Here is a 16,211-nt window from a genome sequence, read left to right on the forward strand (position 1 = left end):
TTATTTTTGGTAACACTGAGTATTGTCTTTACTTGTGTATAAGTACTGTGTAACTGTAAGTGGTATTGCATGAGCTTTGTATGTCTCCTAGTTCAGCCTAAGCTGCTCTGCTATAGCTACCTCCATCAGCCTAAGCTGCTAGAACACTACTACTTCACTAATAAGGGATAACTGGACCTGGTATAAGGTGTACGTACCCAAGGTACCCACTACAAACCAGGCCAGCCTCCTACAACCTCTCCCATGTGACCGCCCCATCCCAGGAATGATGCGTCGGTCACTACAGTCACATCTGGATGGGAAAGGGAGAGGGTCTGCCTCTGATCCAATTGCTGTTCGAAAGCCACCACTTCAGACCTTGCGCAGTCCCCTCAGAGATCTGGACCATTTCGGAGAGATTCCCCTGATGCTACGCTCACTGGAACTTCAGGCACCACAGCAGAGCCCGCATATGCCATCTGGCATGAGTCATTAGCAGACTGCAGGAAGACATGAGGCCCAGCAGTTTCAGAGTCATTCTCACCAAAATCCAGGATAGAGGCTCCAATATCTGTATATCCTGGAGTCGCCGCTTGGGAAAATAGGCCTAAACCTGCACTGTGTCCAGAGCAGCTCCGTTGAAAGGGAACATCTGAGAGCGAGTGGTGTGTGACTTTGGCACATTTATAGTGCATCCCAGCGAACGCAGAAGGTCCGCCATACTCTGAGGGTGGGAGACGACAAGCTGGGGTGAGCTTGCCTTCAACAGCCAGTTGTCGAGGTAGGGGCAGTCTGAAACTCCTAACCTGCTCAGATGAGCTGCAACCACTGGCATCACTTTGGTAAACACCCGAGGGGTGCTGGTAAGGCCAAAGGGGAGCACAGTGAATTGAAAATGCTTGTGCCATACCACGAACCACAAGGAACGTCTGAAGGCAGATAGGATGGGAATATGGAAGTAAGTGTCTTGCAAGTCCAACGCTACTATCAAGTCTCCAGTTGCCAGGGTAGATAGGACCTGAGCCAGAGTGAGCATTGTGAACTTCTCCTTCCTGAGGAAGAAATTGAGGGACCTGGGGTCAAGGATAAGTTGGAGGCTCTTGTACTTTTTGAGCACCAGAAAGTAGCGTGAATAACAACCACAAACTACTTCTGGCACAGGAATCCTCTCTATGGTTCTCTTTGCCAAGAGAGCTGTAACTTTCTTGCAGAGAAGTGCCAGGTGATCCTCCGTCATCTGATCGGAGGAAGGAGGCATGGCAGTAGGAGTGGTCTCGAAGGGAAGGGACTAGCCCCTTCGGACTATTTGGAAAATCCACCTGTCTGGTGTGATGTCATTCCAGCGGGGCAGGTGATGGTGAATCCTGACCCGACTGTTCCCTGGTAGGGAAGCGCCAGAACAGGAAGGCTTGGAGGCTGCAGCAGAGGGAGGGATGGTGGACTGGCTAGACCACTGGCTCAGAGATCCACACAAATGCTGGATCCCACATCCCGAGCCACAAAGAGGCTGAGCAGCATGCAAGGCAGCTGGTAGGGAATGGAAGTTGTAGAGGGCCCCTTCTGTAGCGACTAAAGGGGCAAAAACCTAACTGAGGGAGGCAAGTGGTAGCAGCAAGGCCAAGGGACCGGGCCATAGCCTGGGACTCTTTAAAGCGCTCCAGTGCCGAGTATGCTTTGTCCCGAAGGAGATGGGTGCCACCACTGGGCATGTCCATCAGAGTAGATTGAACATCCCCTGAAAAGCCAGATGTCCATAACCAGGCACTGCACGTCAAGGCCACGATCGAAACAATCAATCTGCCCAGTCTTGGTCACATCCAGCCCACATATGATTGTGAACTTCGCTGCATCTCTCCCATCATCAAGTGCTTGGGAGAGAATGGCCAGGGCTTCCTCCGGGACCCGTGGCAGCACTTGTGTGACCGTGTACAATAAGTTATGGGAGTAACAACCCAAAAGGCATGCAGTGTTCACATACAGCGATGCCAGGCTGGAGGAAGAAAACAGCCTCTTCCCAAGATGGTCCAGCCTCTTTGATTCCCTAACCGGGGGGGGGCAGAAGGGAACATGCCATGGGACGTTGCGGCTTGGATAACTAAGCTCTCGGAGTTGGGGTGTTGGGTTAGGAAAGCCGGGTAGTTGGGCACAGGCCTATGGCAGTGGGCTATTGTCTTGTTCAGAGGAGCCCCTGTGCTGGGTTTGGACCAGGTCCCCAGCAGGACATACATGAGGGTCTTCGTTGAAGGCCAAAAGGGGTTCTGATGTGGAAGCCCCAGACTGAAGCACCTCAGTCAGGAAGTTAGTCCTGACAGTCACCGAAGGCAGCTCGAGGACCAAGACCTCGCCCGCTCTCCGCACCACCATGGAGTAGACGCCCCCTCCTCCGTAGCTATGGTAGGGGGAGAAAGCCTACCAGCATAAGGAGAGGTATCCAGACCGCTGGCTTCGCCCAGCTCCTGAGCGCAGTCGATAAGGTCTTCAAGCTGGAACTCTAAAGGATCCAGCAACCCCCTCCATACCCTCACCGAAGTCGTACCCATAGGAATAAGGGGCAACATCTGATCTGGTCACCAGAGTCCCGTCAAATTGGGAGTTGGTGTCTGGTGCTGTTGCTCCGTGCTGGAGACGAGTATGGGTTTGAAGATAATCAGGTGACATCGGGAGCATCAACGCTGGAACAGTCAGTTGTCAGGGAAAGTCACAAGGGTACGAATGACGCAGGTCCGGATCGGGAAGCTGATCCCTGGGTGCCCCTTGAAGCAGAGGCCCAAGCCGATGGTGCAGAACCTGAAAGGGCCCATTTTGACCCTGTTGGGGCCTCAAGGCGTCCCGGCAGGGCCAGACTGCCCAAAGATGAGGCACATGGCCCTGGAAAATTCTTCTTACTGGGCAGGGGTGGATCCGGCATCCAAGAACTTGGGGACGCATGGAGCTGAGTAAGATACAGCCTCTGAAGAAGAAGGCCTAGAGCGAGGACGCTCCTTCTCCCGTGTCGCATTGTTAGACCAATGGGATGAAGTCGAAGAATGCTTGCTCTTCTTCAATGACTTCTTACCTGAGTGACTCTCCGGATCTACGTGTAAGCTGGCGCAGAAAGAAAATAACTGACACCAGTGCGCCAGTGTGGCGCCTATATATGACCTGCAACGTAATATCCAGCGACCACAATGCCAACGGTGGACGTGCAGTCGACTGGCGCTACATGACAGCATGCAAAGGTACTGCTTGAAGAAAAATCTCTGTATCCAGACACATGCGTGCGTGAAATTCTACAATAAGGAATCTGCAACTACAAGTTTCTATCAGATTTGTAGTTTATAAAATCTTCAAAACTCTTCTGCAATGGTCTCGGATAATAGTCCAAAGATAATGATGTGGCAAAAGGGAATGGAAGGACAGAGAAGACTGTTGAGGCGGAGTTGCGTATTCAGACTTGTGGGAAAGTAGCCTCTTTTTAGCATGGTTACTTCCACTCTTTGCCTGTTGTCAGTGAGTTTTTGACTGTGTTCACTGGGATCCTGCTAACCAGGACCCTAGTGACTATGCTCTCTCCCTTGAAAATTGGTTACTTGGACCACACACACCCCACATTTGGCATGCTGGTGCCCCTATGAAAGTCCCTAGTATATGGACCCCAGGTACACAGGGCATTGGAGTACCAGGGGATCCCATGGGATGCAGCGTTTATTAAGCCACCCATGGTGAGCCCGTGCAAAGCGTTTCTGGAGGCCTGCCACTGCAGCCTGTGTGAAAGGGTGCATTCATCCTTTTCACTAAAGGTCACTGCACCAAGTCACCTGTATGGCAGGCCCTCCTAGCCCAGAGGGCAGGGGGCAAGTACCTGTGTGTGAGGGCACCCCTGCAATAGCAGAGGTGCCACCACAAACTCCAGTTCCATTTTCCTGGACTTCGTGAGTGGAGGGACGCCATTTTATGCGTGTACTGGACATAGGTCACTACCTATGTCTAGCAACATAATGCTAACTCCGAAACTGGGCATGTTTGGTGTCAAACATGTCGGAATCATACCCCAATACTGTTGCCAGTATTGGAAGTATAATTCCATGCACTCTGGGGACTCCTTTGAGGCCCCCCAGCATTGCTCCTACCACCTTCTCGGGTTTTCCGGACAGGCCAACCTGCTGCCACCCCTCAGACAGATTCCTGCCCTCCTGCTGCTTGATCGGCTCAAGCCCAGGAAGGCAGAACAAAGGATTTCCTTTCTTTGGCAAGGGGGGGGGGGGGGGGGGGTAACACCATCTCCCTTTGGAAAGAGGTGTTACATGGTTTGGGAGGGGCAGCCTCCCCAAGCCACTGGTATGCTTTTGGTGCCCTCCGTGCATAAACCAGTCTACACCAGTTGAGGGACCCCCAGTCTCTCCTCTGGAGTGAAAATGGACTATGGAAAAGAGAGTTACCACTCCCCTGTCCATCACCAGAGGGCCCCAGGGTGCTGCCACCTAGAATTCAAGGTTGTCAGGGACCTCTGGGGAGCATCTGAGTGGCCAGGTCAGGCCGGTGACGTCCGAACCCCCTCCTGATAGGTGCTCACCTGGCTAGGTGACCAATCCCCCTTTCAGGGCTATTTAGGGTCTTACTGTGGGGTGGGTCCTCAGATTCGGTTTGCAAGATTCCAACAGACTCCTGTGCAACCTCAACTTCTGGCCACTGGATATGCAACTGGACCTTTCAGGAACCGACGATCTGCATGCACGACAAAGACTCTGATTGCAACATTGTTGTCACAGCTCCTTCCAACTTTTGCAACATTTCCCCAGCTCTGCATCCTCTGAGGACAGCAAGTACTCAGCTTGCACGAGAAGGAAGAAGAAATCTCCCTTGCAGTGAAGGAGTCACTCCCCTGCATCCGAAGGCACCAACTGCAACAACGACTGGTGCGTGGATCTCCTCTCATCCTGAGCCCGGTGGATCCTGCATCACAAGTGGTGGTCCACTTGGTCCTCTCTGCCAGCTGTCCAACTTTGGTGGAGGTAAGCCCTTGCCACAGCTGGTTTCTTGCAGTCTTGTAAGGGTGTTGCAATATCTTCTTTCTAGTCCTTCTGGGAGGTTTGGGGAAAATCCAGTAACTTACTCCTTTCTTCCTGGTCACTGGGGGGACTGTATTACTTACCTTTGTGGTTTCCTAGTTCCTCCAGCTCCCCTCTACACACCCCACTTACCTAGGTCGGGGTCCTGCATTCACATTCCATTTTTTTAGTATGTGGTTTGGGCTCCCCTAGGGTCACTATCGTCTATTGCTATTTGCACTGTTTTCTATTGCTATTTATGCCTATTTCTGATTACTAGACTAAGTGCTGTGTGACTACAGTGGTATTGCTTGAGCTTTGCATGTCTCCTAGATAAGCGTTGGCTACTCATCCACAGCTACCTCTAGAAAGCCTGGCTTCTAGACACTGCCTAGACTACATTAGTAGGGGATACCCGGACCTGGAATAAGCTGTAAGTACCTTAAGTACCCACCACACACCAGGCCAGCTTTCTACAAGATCTCACCCTGATGCGATACAGAACTAAGGGTGCAATACCAAGGAAGAAGCATTTTTCATCCAAACAGATATACCTCACAATTCAACACCCAAGTGCTTGCTTACTTCAGATATAGCTGTTAGGTAACTAATTAAAAATCCATTGATTCATCAGCTTTGCGTTGGGATTTTCCCCCACTGAAGTCGGACTTACTCCTTAATGCATCATTCACTCGAGACATTTTTTCCATACGAGTACCATAATTCTCATAAATATTGTGACCTTTCCTATCTATTCCATTTACTCTTCCTCCTTGTGCTAGATGTTTTCTAAAAGTCCTAACCTGGTATGTCTTTCTGTTCCCTAAATGTGTCTAATACAACAAATGATTTCCATAAATACTATTGAAATAGCATGACAAATGTACTGAAGACAATAGAAAGACATTCAAAAGCCACTCTACCTTTAATATTTCCATGACAACAGCAGGCTGGAGTACTCCACGATAATGCTGTAGTAAACAGTGCTCTGTTATGCCTGGTTTGGTCATGATGTGAAACAGCAAGGCCTCCATCATTCCCTTGCACACCGGTTTATTCAGGCTACCATCCACAATCCGCCATGGTCTTCCAACAAAACATATATTTTCGTATTCTCTTTAGTAGGAAAAAAAGAAAATATTAACGTTTCCATCTTTAAAGACCCAAATAGTTGACAATGTTTTAAATCTTTAGGGTCTTGCTTCAAACAAACATGGGCTAATCCTTCTACCTATCCATTCATATTGCTGTGTGGAGCTAGGCAGAAGATGCATTTTGCTGAATTACAGAAAGCCCAGAAGATCCACAGACAATGATTAATAACAGTTTATTTTCACTAGCCACGTTCTCTCCGATTCAGAATGTATAAAACAATACTAATATAAGGCCCCTAAGAGTCCTTAACAGAATGTTTTGCTTCAATTATAATGTAATTATTATTTTCTCCAATTTGCATTTCATACTATCAGAGGACCAAAAAGAACAATGCTAATAAAGCTCAGAAGTGTGAACAGTTACCATCCTGGTGAGAAGCTGAATAGCATGCTAGGTGGTCAAAAAGGTTAGAGATGTTTTAAAAATCAATGTTCCGGTTTTGCATATAAACATCCCAAAAAAATGACCAATGTCTGTTCCTGCCACATTTTTCAGACCTCGGCTCAGCGTTGCCAGTTTAGTCCAACACATTTTCATTCGCAAACATCAGCTATCTTGACATATTTATTTATTTTCAAGAAGTACAACTCTAACAAAGAGGTCTCAGGGTTCTGTACATAGATACAAGCTGTAGAGGTTCTCTTACAGACTACCACCACAAACGTAAAAGTTAAACAGGAACCAGATCGTGAATCTTCAAAAAGATGGGACTACAATCAGGGCAAAAGTCATGGTGAGTAATTTGGCTACAGTATCACAGTAGGGGCTAAGATTAATATAATTAGGATGACACCAAAGGATAGCAAAACTAGAAAGGAAGACAATGCTGGGAAGCAAATGGAAGGAAGGTGAGAGGAAGACAGCTGGAGAGAGTGTAAAAACCTGAACAGAGGTTGTAGGAAAGTGCCCCTTTTGGTATGGTTACACCCCCCATGTTTTGCTTAATATTGATGCTGACTTGACAGAGTGTGCTGGGATCCTATAACCAGGCCCCAGCACCAGGGTTCCTTCCCAAAAACTGTTCCATTGTTCCCACAATTGGCACACCCCTGGCAGACAGTTAAGTTCCTGGTAAAAGGTACTCCTGATACCAAGGGCCCTGTGACCAGGGACGGTCCTCAAGGGCTGCAGCATGTATTATGCCACCGTGAAGGACCCCTCACCAAGCAAGTACACACTGCCATTGCAGCCTGTGTGTGCTGGCGGGGAGAAAAATACAAAGTTGACATAGCACCTTGAGTGCCATACCCACAAACAACTGCTTGTGGCATAGGTAAGTCACCCCTCTAGCAGGCCTTACAGTCCTAAGGCAGGGTGCACTATACCACAGGTGAGGGCATAGTTGCATGAGCAATATGCCCCTACCGAGTCTAAGATCATTCTTAGACATTGTAAGTGCAGTGTGGCCATACTCAGTAAATGGGCTGAGAGTTTGTCATTATGAACTCCACAGCTCCATAATGGCTTCACTGAAGTCTGGGAAGTTTGGTATCAAACTTCTCAGCACAATAAACCCACACTGATGCCAGTGTTGGATTTATTGAAAAATGCACCCTGAGGGTATCTTAGATATGCCCCCTGTACTTTAGCCAAACTTCTAGTGCAGGACTGACAGGTCTGTGCCAGGCTGCCACTTCCAGAAGCGTTTCTGATCACATGAAGTGAAAGCCCTTGCACTCTTGTTGGCCAGAAACAATGCCTGCACTGGATGGAGGTACTTCACACCCACCCACCCTGCAAGAACTGTAACACCTGGCATTGAGCCTCAACAGTGCCCCAGGGCACTCCAACTAGTGGAGATGCCCGCCTTTTGACAAAGCCCCACTTCTGGCGGCAAGTCCGGTGGGAAAATTAGGGAAAATAAAGAGGAGTGACCACTTCAGCTGGGATGACCCCATAGGTGTTCAGAGCTGAAGTGACCCCCTCCTTGCAAAATCCTCCCAACTTATTTTGGAGGACAGGGACAAATAGGGTTGGATCTGTGTCCCCCTCCCCAAAGGGAGTGGACACCGGAAGGATGTAGTCACCCTCAGGGAGAGTAGCCTTTGGCTACTGCCCTCTGACCCCTGCAACACCCCTAAATCCAGGATTAAAGGGCTCCCCTGAACCTAGAACATTTGATTCCTGGCAACCTCAAGAAAACGGCAAGAAGAGAGAAGAAGGACTGTTAAGCTGACCCCCAGCAGAGAAGACTGAAGACACCAACTGACTTGACCCCAAGCCCTAAAGGCCTGTCTAGTTTCTGAAGCCCTGCTACAAGGAGGTGACGCATTCTGCAGGACCATCGACTTCTTAAAAGCCTCACAAGGACTGCCTGCACCACTGAGGACCAAGATCTCCTATGGACATCGGCCCTGTCCAAAAAGAAACTTCAATAAAGGACTCCAGAATTGCCCGGATCCAGAAGTCCTGCCCACTCTGCACCTGACGCTCAAGGCCAGAGTCCAGGAGGCCCAACCGACTAGAGCAGGTCCGCAGGCGATTCGGACCTAGTGCCCACCCTGGGTTGACCCCTCCTGTTCAACACTATGACACCTGCAGCCTAAATCTGGAGGACTCTTCCCCCCCCCCCCCCCCCCCCTTGACTGAAAGAGAACTGGACGAAGATTCCCGATGCCAACAGGTACTCCTGCACCCGCAGCCCCCTGGCCTTGGGGAATCCAACCTAAAGTGTAGCAACACTCAGCAGGGAGCCGCCCTCCTCGTACAGCCTGTAATTGTCCCTCAACAAACCTCCTGAACCCAGCCTGCAGCCTACTTGTGACCCCAGGGTCCCCCCCCCCATTCAAAAGCATTGGGAGCCCAATGCTGTATTTGCACCCTGCACCCAGCTGCCCCTGCGCTGCAGAGGGTGTTTGTTTGGCGCTGACCTGTGCCCCCCGCCCCCTCAGTGCTCACCAAAACCCCCAGGCCTGCCCTCCGAAAACGCAGGTACTTACCTGCAAGCAGGCTTGATTCCGAGGTCTCCATAGGAGCCCATTTTAAATCGACATCAAATTTGACCTCTGCACCCAGCCGGCCCCGTGTTGCTGGTGGTGGGTGTTTGGGGTTAACATGAACCCAACCTGTGGACAACCAACCCCCGAGACAGGAACTGTAAGTCTTGTACTTACCTCAAAACTGTACTAATACTTCTTCTAACCTTGAAAATTGCACTGTCAACTTTTAAAACAGATTAATGCTATTTACTTGAAAATCGTATTACTTGCCATATTGCAACATAGTGGTGTTGATCCATATTTGATACTTAAAATGAAAATGTCACTTACCCAGTGTACATCTGTTCGTGGCATTAGTCGCTGCAGATTCACATGTTGTGCATAGCCCGCCATCTGGTGTTGGGTCGGAGTGTTACAAGTTGTTTTTCTTCGAAGAAGTCTTTCGAGTCACGAGACCGAGGGACTCCTCCTCTTTTGCTTCCATTGCGCATGGGCGTCGACTCCATCTTCGATTGTTTTCCCCGCAGAGGGTGAGGTAGGAGTTGTGTGTGTTAGTAATAGTGCCCATGCAATGGAGTGAATAAGTATGTACCAATTAAGGTTTAAGTAATATATTTACAAATGTACAAAGTTGAAGATAACTTCCAAACGGCTACAGGCTCCCGGGGAGGCGGGTGGGCACATGTGAATCTGCAGCGACTAATGCCACGAACAAATGTACACTGGGTAAGTGACATTTTCAGTTTGATGACATGTGTAGCTGCAGATACACATGTTGTGCATAGACTAGTAAGCAGTTATCTCCCCAAAAGCGGTGGCTCAGCCTGTAGGAGTGGAAGTAGTCTGAAATAGAGTTCTTAGTACGGCTTGACCTACTGTGGCTTGTTGACCCTGTGCTTGTGACCATTGTGATGCTAGGCACTCTTGTAAGGGCCTCATGTGCAGTCCTGCGTTCGGGACAATGGCTATGCATGAGGACATCATGCCTAGGAGTTGTAATACCATCTTTGCCTGTATTTTTTGTGTTGGATACATGGTTTGTATAACTTTTAGGAAATGTTGAACCCTTTGTGGACTTGGAGTGGCTATTCCCCTTGTTGTGTCTATTGTTGCTCCTAGGTATTGCTGTACTTTGCACGGCAGAATGTGTGATTTTGCATAGTTGACGGAGAAACCGAGTTTGTAGAGGGTTTGTATGACCTGATCTGTGTGGTGTGAACACTTTGTCAGTGAGTTGGTCTTGATTAGCCAATCGTCTAGATACGGGAATACTTGTATTTGCTGCCTTCTGATGTGTGCAGCTACTACTGCTAGGCATTTTGTAAAGACTCTTGGTGCGGTTGTTATACCGAACGGCAATACTTTGAATTGGTAATGTATTCCTTTGAATACGAACCTTAGGTATTTCCTGTGCGAGGGATGTACTGGTATGTGGAAATACGCGTCTTTGAGATCTAAGGTTGTCATGTAGTCTTGTTGCTTTAGCAATGGTAACACTTCTTGTAGCGTGACCATGTGAAAGTGTTCTGATTTGATGTAGGTGTTTAGTGTTCTGAGATCTAGGATTGGTCTCAGTGTTTTGTCCTTTTTTGGTATTAGAAAGTACAGTGAGTAAACTCCTGTGTTTATTTGTGTACCTGGTACCAGTTCTATTGCGTTCTTTTGCAGTAATGCTTGAACTTCTATTTCCAGAAGGTCTGAATGCTGTTTTGATATATTCTGTGTTTTTGGTGGTATATTTGGAGGGATTTGGAGAAATTCTATGCAATAACCATGTTGGATAATTGCTAAGACCCAAGTGTCTGTTGTTATTTCCTCCCAAGATTGGTAATACTGACTTATTCTTCCCCCCACTGGTGTTGTGTGGAGGGGATGAGTGACCTGTGAGTCACTGTTTGGTTGCAGGTGTTTTTGGGCTTTGAAATTTTCCCCTGTTTCTAGGGAATTGTCCTTCTCTGTACTGGCCCCGAAAGCCTCCCCTTTGGTACTGTCCCTGGTAGGTAGACAGTGTTGAATGTGAGGTACTGGCTTGTGTGGCCTGACCCCGAAACCCCCCTCTGAAGGTTGTTTTGCGGAAGGTGCCGAAAGTGCCTCTGCCCTGCGGGGAATAGAGTGCGCCCATGGCCTTGGCAGTGTCAGTGTCAGTGTCCTTTTTTAGCTTCTCAATTGCCGTGTCCACTTCAGGTCCGAACAATTGTTGCTCATTGAATGGCATATTGAGCACCGCTTGCTGTATCTCCGGTTTAAAGCCAGATGTTCGTAACCACGCGTGCCTTCTTATGGTTACTGCTGTGTTAATTGTTCTTGCAGCTGTGTCAGCTGCATCCATAGAGGAGCGTATTTGGTTATTGGAGATGTTTTGTTCCTCCTCAACCACCTGTTTCGCCCTTTTTTGTAAATCCTTGGGTAGATGCTCGATGAGGTGCTGCATCTCGTCCCAATGGGCTCTATCATATCGCGCTAGGAGCGCTTGAGAGTTAGCGATGCGCCACTGGTGTGCAGCTTGTACTGCGACCCTTTTTCCAGCTGCGTTGAACTTGCGGCTTTCTTTATCCGGAGGTGGTGCATCGCCTGATGTGTGAGAGTTGGCTCTCTTGCGAGCTGCCCCTACTACAACCGAATCTGGTGGCAGTTGTGAGGTGATGAAAGCAGGGTCTGTGGGCTTTATATTTCTTTTCCACCCTTGGTATTATTGCTCTACTCTTGACAGGCTCTTTGAAGATTTGCTTTGCGTGCCTTAGCATTCCTGGGAGCATAGGCAGGCTCTGGTAGGTGCTATGGGTGGAGGAGAGGGTGTTGAAAAGGAAGTCATCCTCGACAGGTTCCGAGTGTAGCGACACGTTATGGAACTCTGCTGCCCTAGCTACCACCTGTGAATACGCTGTGCTGTCCTCTGGTGGTGAGGGCTTGGTAGGATACGCCTCCGGACTGTTGTCTGACACTGGGGCGTCGTATAGGTCCCAAGCGTCCTGGTCATCTTGGCTCATGGTGGTGTGAGCCGGTGAGTGTGACGGAGTCTGTGCCGGTGATATGTAAGTTACAGGTGGAGGAGAGGGTGGCGGAGTTACCTTCTTCACCACTTTTGTTTGTGGTGCTTGTTCCTGTGTTTGGAACTCAAGTCTCCTTTTTCTCCTAATAGGGGGAAGGGTGCTGATCTTCCCTGTTCCACTCTGTATGAAGATCCGCTTTTGAGTGTGGTCTACTTCAGTGGACTGTAACTCTTCCTCGAATCTATGTTTGCGCAATTGAGAGGACAGTGATTGCTCCTCTGAATATGAGCTGGTAGTTGGCTCGGTTGCCGGTCGTTTCGGCACCGAAACTATGTCCTTACTCGTTTTCGGCTCCGAGGCGACTTTTCTCTTTTTTGGAGTCGAAACTTCTCGGCGTCGATCCTCCTCAGTGCCGCTGTCTCTGCCTCGAGCAGCTTCGGCTCCGCTGTCTCGGCGTCGATCTTTGTCGGCAGCACTTTCTCGGTCCCGAGATTGCTGCGTGCCTGTGTCTCGACCCGAGTCGGACGATCTCGGCACTAGTTCGGCCTTTTTCGGTGCCGATGGGCGGTCACCGACTTTATGGGTTGAGCCATGGCCTGTTGGCAGTGGCGTCCCCTGGGCCTTGTCTGTTTTCTTGTGTGCTGGCTTCGACGTCTTACTCACTGTTTCGTGGACGTCGAATTCCTCCGAGTCCGATTCATGGATAGAGAAGGCTTCCTCTTCTTCTCCTTGTTCCTCGAACTCTCTGTGTCCTATCGGCGTGGACGCCATCTGTAATCTTCTGGCTCGCCGGTCACGGAGCGTTTTTCGGGATCGAAACGCACGACAGGCCTCACAAGTTTCTTCCTTGTGCTCGGGCGACAGGCACAGGTTACAGACCAAATGTTGGTCTGTATATGGGTATTTGTTGTGGCATTTAGGGCAGAATCGGAACGGGGTCCGTTCCATCAGCCTCGATGTTACACGCGGTCGGGCCGACCAGGCCCCGACGGGGGATCGAAATTACCCCGAAGGGCTACCGGAGCTCTTCACGATTCGATTCGGTGTCGATTCTATCTAACCCGATCCCGAACGCAACAATACCGACGTAATTTTCTGAATTTCTAACTATCTTTCCGTTCCGAAACCCGGACCGAAAAGGAACACGTCCGAACCCGATGGCGGAAAGAAAACAATCGAAGATGGAGTCGACGCCCATGCGCAATGGAAGCAAAAGAGGAGGAGTCCCTTGGTCTCGTGACTCGAAAGACTTCTTCGAAGAAAAACAACTTGTAACACTCCGACCCAACACCAGATGGCGGGCTATGCACAACATGTGTATCTGCAGCTACACATGCCATCGAACATGTACTTACCTGCAAACTAAATCTTGTGGTTCTAGAAATAAAGTAACAAAATATATTTTTGCTATATAAAAACCATTGGTCTGGAGTTAGCCACTGAGTGTGTGCTTCCTTTATTGCATATGTGCGTACAAGAAATGCTTTGCACTACCCTCTGATAAGCCTAACAGATTGACCACACTACCACAATAGAGAGCATTAGTATTACCTACTTTAGCCTCAGTTAAGTCTCTGGGGAACCCCAGCACTCTGTGCACACTAGATCTCATTTTGATATAGTATATACAGAGCCAGCTTCCTACAGAGGTGCAGGTAGAAGAGTTCAAATAAACAGTAAAAACAGAAGTAGAGGAGATATTCCAGGGGACAGAGAAGAACTGGATAGGACAACTCAGAAAAGGAGACGAGCATTGGCTGGAGGAGTGTCCCAATAAGAGAGATAAAAAAGTAATTATTGTAACTGAGTGATATGTTATAGCATATGTTACCTGTAGGAAAGTAGCATCCTTCTTACATAGTTACCCCCACTTTTTGCCTGGATTCAGTATGTTTAGATTGTAGAGCAGTGGGATCCTGCTAACCAGGACCCCAGTGCTTGTGCTCTCTCCTCTTAAATTTGGTTGCTGGTAAACTTTACACCCCACAATTAGCATACTGGGGCACCCATGTAAGTCCTTAGTATATATACTTGGGTACCCATGGCATTGGTACCTGAGGGGTTTCCCATGGCTGCAGCATGTATTGTGCCACCCATGGCAGCCCATGCAAACTGTATCTGTAGGCCTATGACTGCAGCCTGTGTGAAATTGTGAATGAACCCTTTCACCACCGATATAAGGCTTACCTTATATCCTGATCATTGCACTTAGACACTATAAGTCACCCACCTCCATTATGTGAGCCTCAGTTTGCAAGGGTAGGCCCTTCAGCCAAGGGCAGGATGCATGTCCCTAAGTGTAAGGATACCCTTGCGTAAGCATGGTACCCCTACAAACCCCAGACTCCATTCCCTGGGCTTTGTAAGTGTGGGGAAGCCATCTTAAGGTAGGTAGTGGACACTGGTCAACACGAGTGGGTCAACTACATAATGGCTTTTCCAAACCTAGGCATGTTTGGTATCAAACATATTGGAAACCTGCAACAACACAGATTCCAGTGCTAGCTGCATGATCCCCTGTACTCTGGAGGTTCTTTAGAGGATACCCCAGTTATGCCTGTGCAGTCTTACAGGGTCTGGCTGCCAGCCCACGCCGACCTCAGACATTGTTTTGCCCTCCTGCTGGTGAGCCAGACTCAAGCAGCAGAAGGCAGAACAAAGGATTTTTTGCAAGGGAGAGGTGTGACCACCTCCCCCTTTGTATTAGGTGTCTCTGGGCTGGGGTGGGGTGGGGTGGGGGGAGCGGGGCTCTGACCACAACCAGACTGCTTTGAAGGGCACATTTTGCCCCTCCTTGCATAATCCAGTTTGCACCAGTTGAACCGCAGGTTCCTGCTCTGGCACGAAACCACACAAAGGACTGGGAAGTGACCCCCATGTAGGAAAGTACCCTCTTTTTGGCATTGTTACCCACACTTTTTGCCTATCATCAGTGTGCTTAGACTGTTTTCACTGGGATCCTGCTAACTAGAACACCAGTAATTGTGCTCTTTCCTTCCAAATCTGGTTACCTTGGACCTCTGTGCACTCCACAATTGGCATACTTTAAGTCCCTAGTATATGGTACTTAGGTACCCAGGGCATAGGGACACCAGGGGTTCCCCATGGGCTGCAGCATGTATAATGCCATCCAATGTAGCCCATACAAAATGTGTCTGCAGGCCTGCCATTGCAGCCTGTGCGAAAAGGTGCATGCACTCTTTCACCACAGGTCACTACACCAGGTTACTGTATGGCACCCCTATGGTAGGCCCTTCCAACCCAAAGGGCAGGGTGCATGTCCCTGTGTGTGAAGGCACCCCTGCATAAACAGTGGTGCCCCTGCGAACTCCAGATCCATTGCACTGGGCTTCGTAAGTGCGGGGAATACATTTTACCTGTGTACTGGACACAGGTCACTACCTATGTCTAGCTTCATAATGGTTACTCCAAACCTAGGCATGTTTGGTATCAAACATTTTCCGAATCATACCCCAGTACTGTTGTCAGTACTGGTTGCATGATTCTATGCACTGTGGGGGCTTCTTAGAGGACTCCCCAGAATTCTGGGGAGGTTTCTGCCCTCTTTCTGCTTGACCAGCTCAGGCAAGGGAAGACGCAACAAAGGATTACCTCTGGGAGAGGGAGGCAAAACACTCTCCCTTGGAAATAGGTGTTACAAGGCTTGGGAAGAGTAGCCTCCTCAAGCCACCGGTTTGCTGTGAAGGGCACATTTGGTGACCTCCTTGCATAAACCAGTTTGCACCAGCCTAGGGATCCCCAGTCCCTGCTCTGGCGTGAAACCGGCCAAAGGAAAACAGAGTGACCACTCCCCTGTCCATCACCACCCCAGGGGTGGTGCCCAAAGCTCCTCCAGGTGGCCACTCGATTTTGCCATCTTGAAATCAAGATGTGCAGAGGCCCCTGGGAGCATCTGTAGGCGGCTGGCCTGGTTTGTAGTGGGTACCCAAGGTACTTGCACCTTATACCAGGTCCAGTTATCCCTTATTAGTGAAATGTAGGCAGTGTTCTAGCAGCTTAGGCTGTCTGGAGGTAGCTGTTGTAGAGCAGCTTAGGCTGAACTAGGGGACATGCAAAGCTCCTGCAATACCACTATAGTTACACAGTACTTATTCACAATA

The 16,211-nt window shown here is 49.2% G+C and overlaps 1 protein-coding gene across 1 annotated transcript in view; it reads right to left on the minus strand.

Annotated features, from left to right (window-relative positions):
• Positions 1–16,211, minus strand: part of GTF3C1 (general transcription factor IIIC subunit 1) — a 1,928,973-nt gene that overhangs the window by 36,410 nt on the left and 1,876,352 nt on the right. The window contains exon 36 of the mRNA XM_069210709.1: positions 5,930–6,122. Coding sequence (XP_069066810.1) covers positions 5,930–6,122 — 193 coding nt within the window. The remainder of the gene's footprint in view (positions 1–5,929; positions 6,123–16,211) is intronic.

Source organism: Pleurodeles waltl, chromosome 10 (genome assembly GCF_031143425.1).
Source record: "Pleurodeles waltl isolate 20211129_DDA chromosome 10, aPleWal1.hap1.20221129, whole genome shotgun sequence".
NCBI classification, from domain to species: Eukaryota; Metazoa; Chordata; class Amphibia; order Caudata; family Salamandridae; genus Pleurodeles; species Pleurodeles waltl.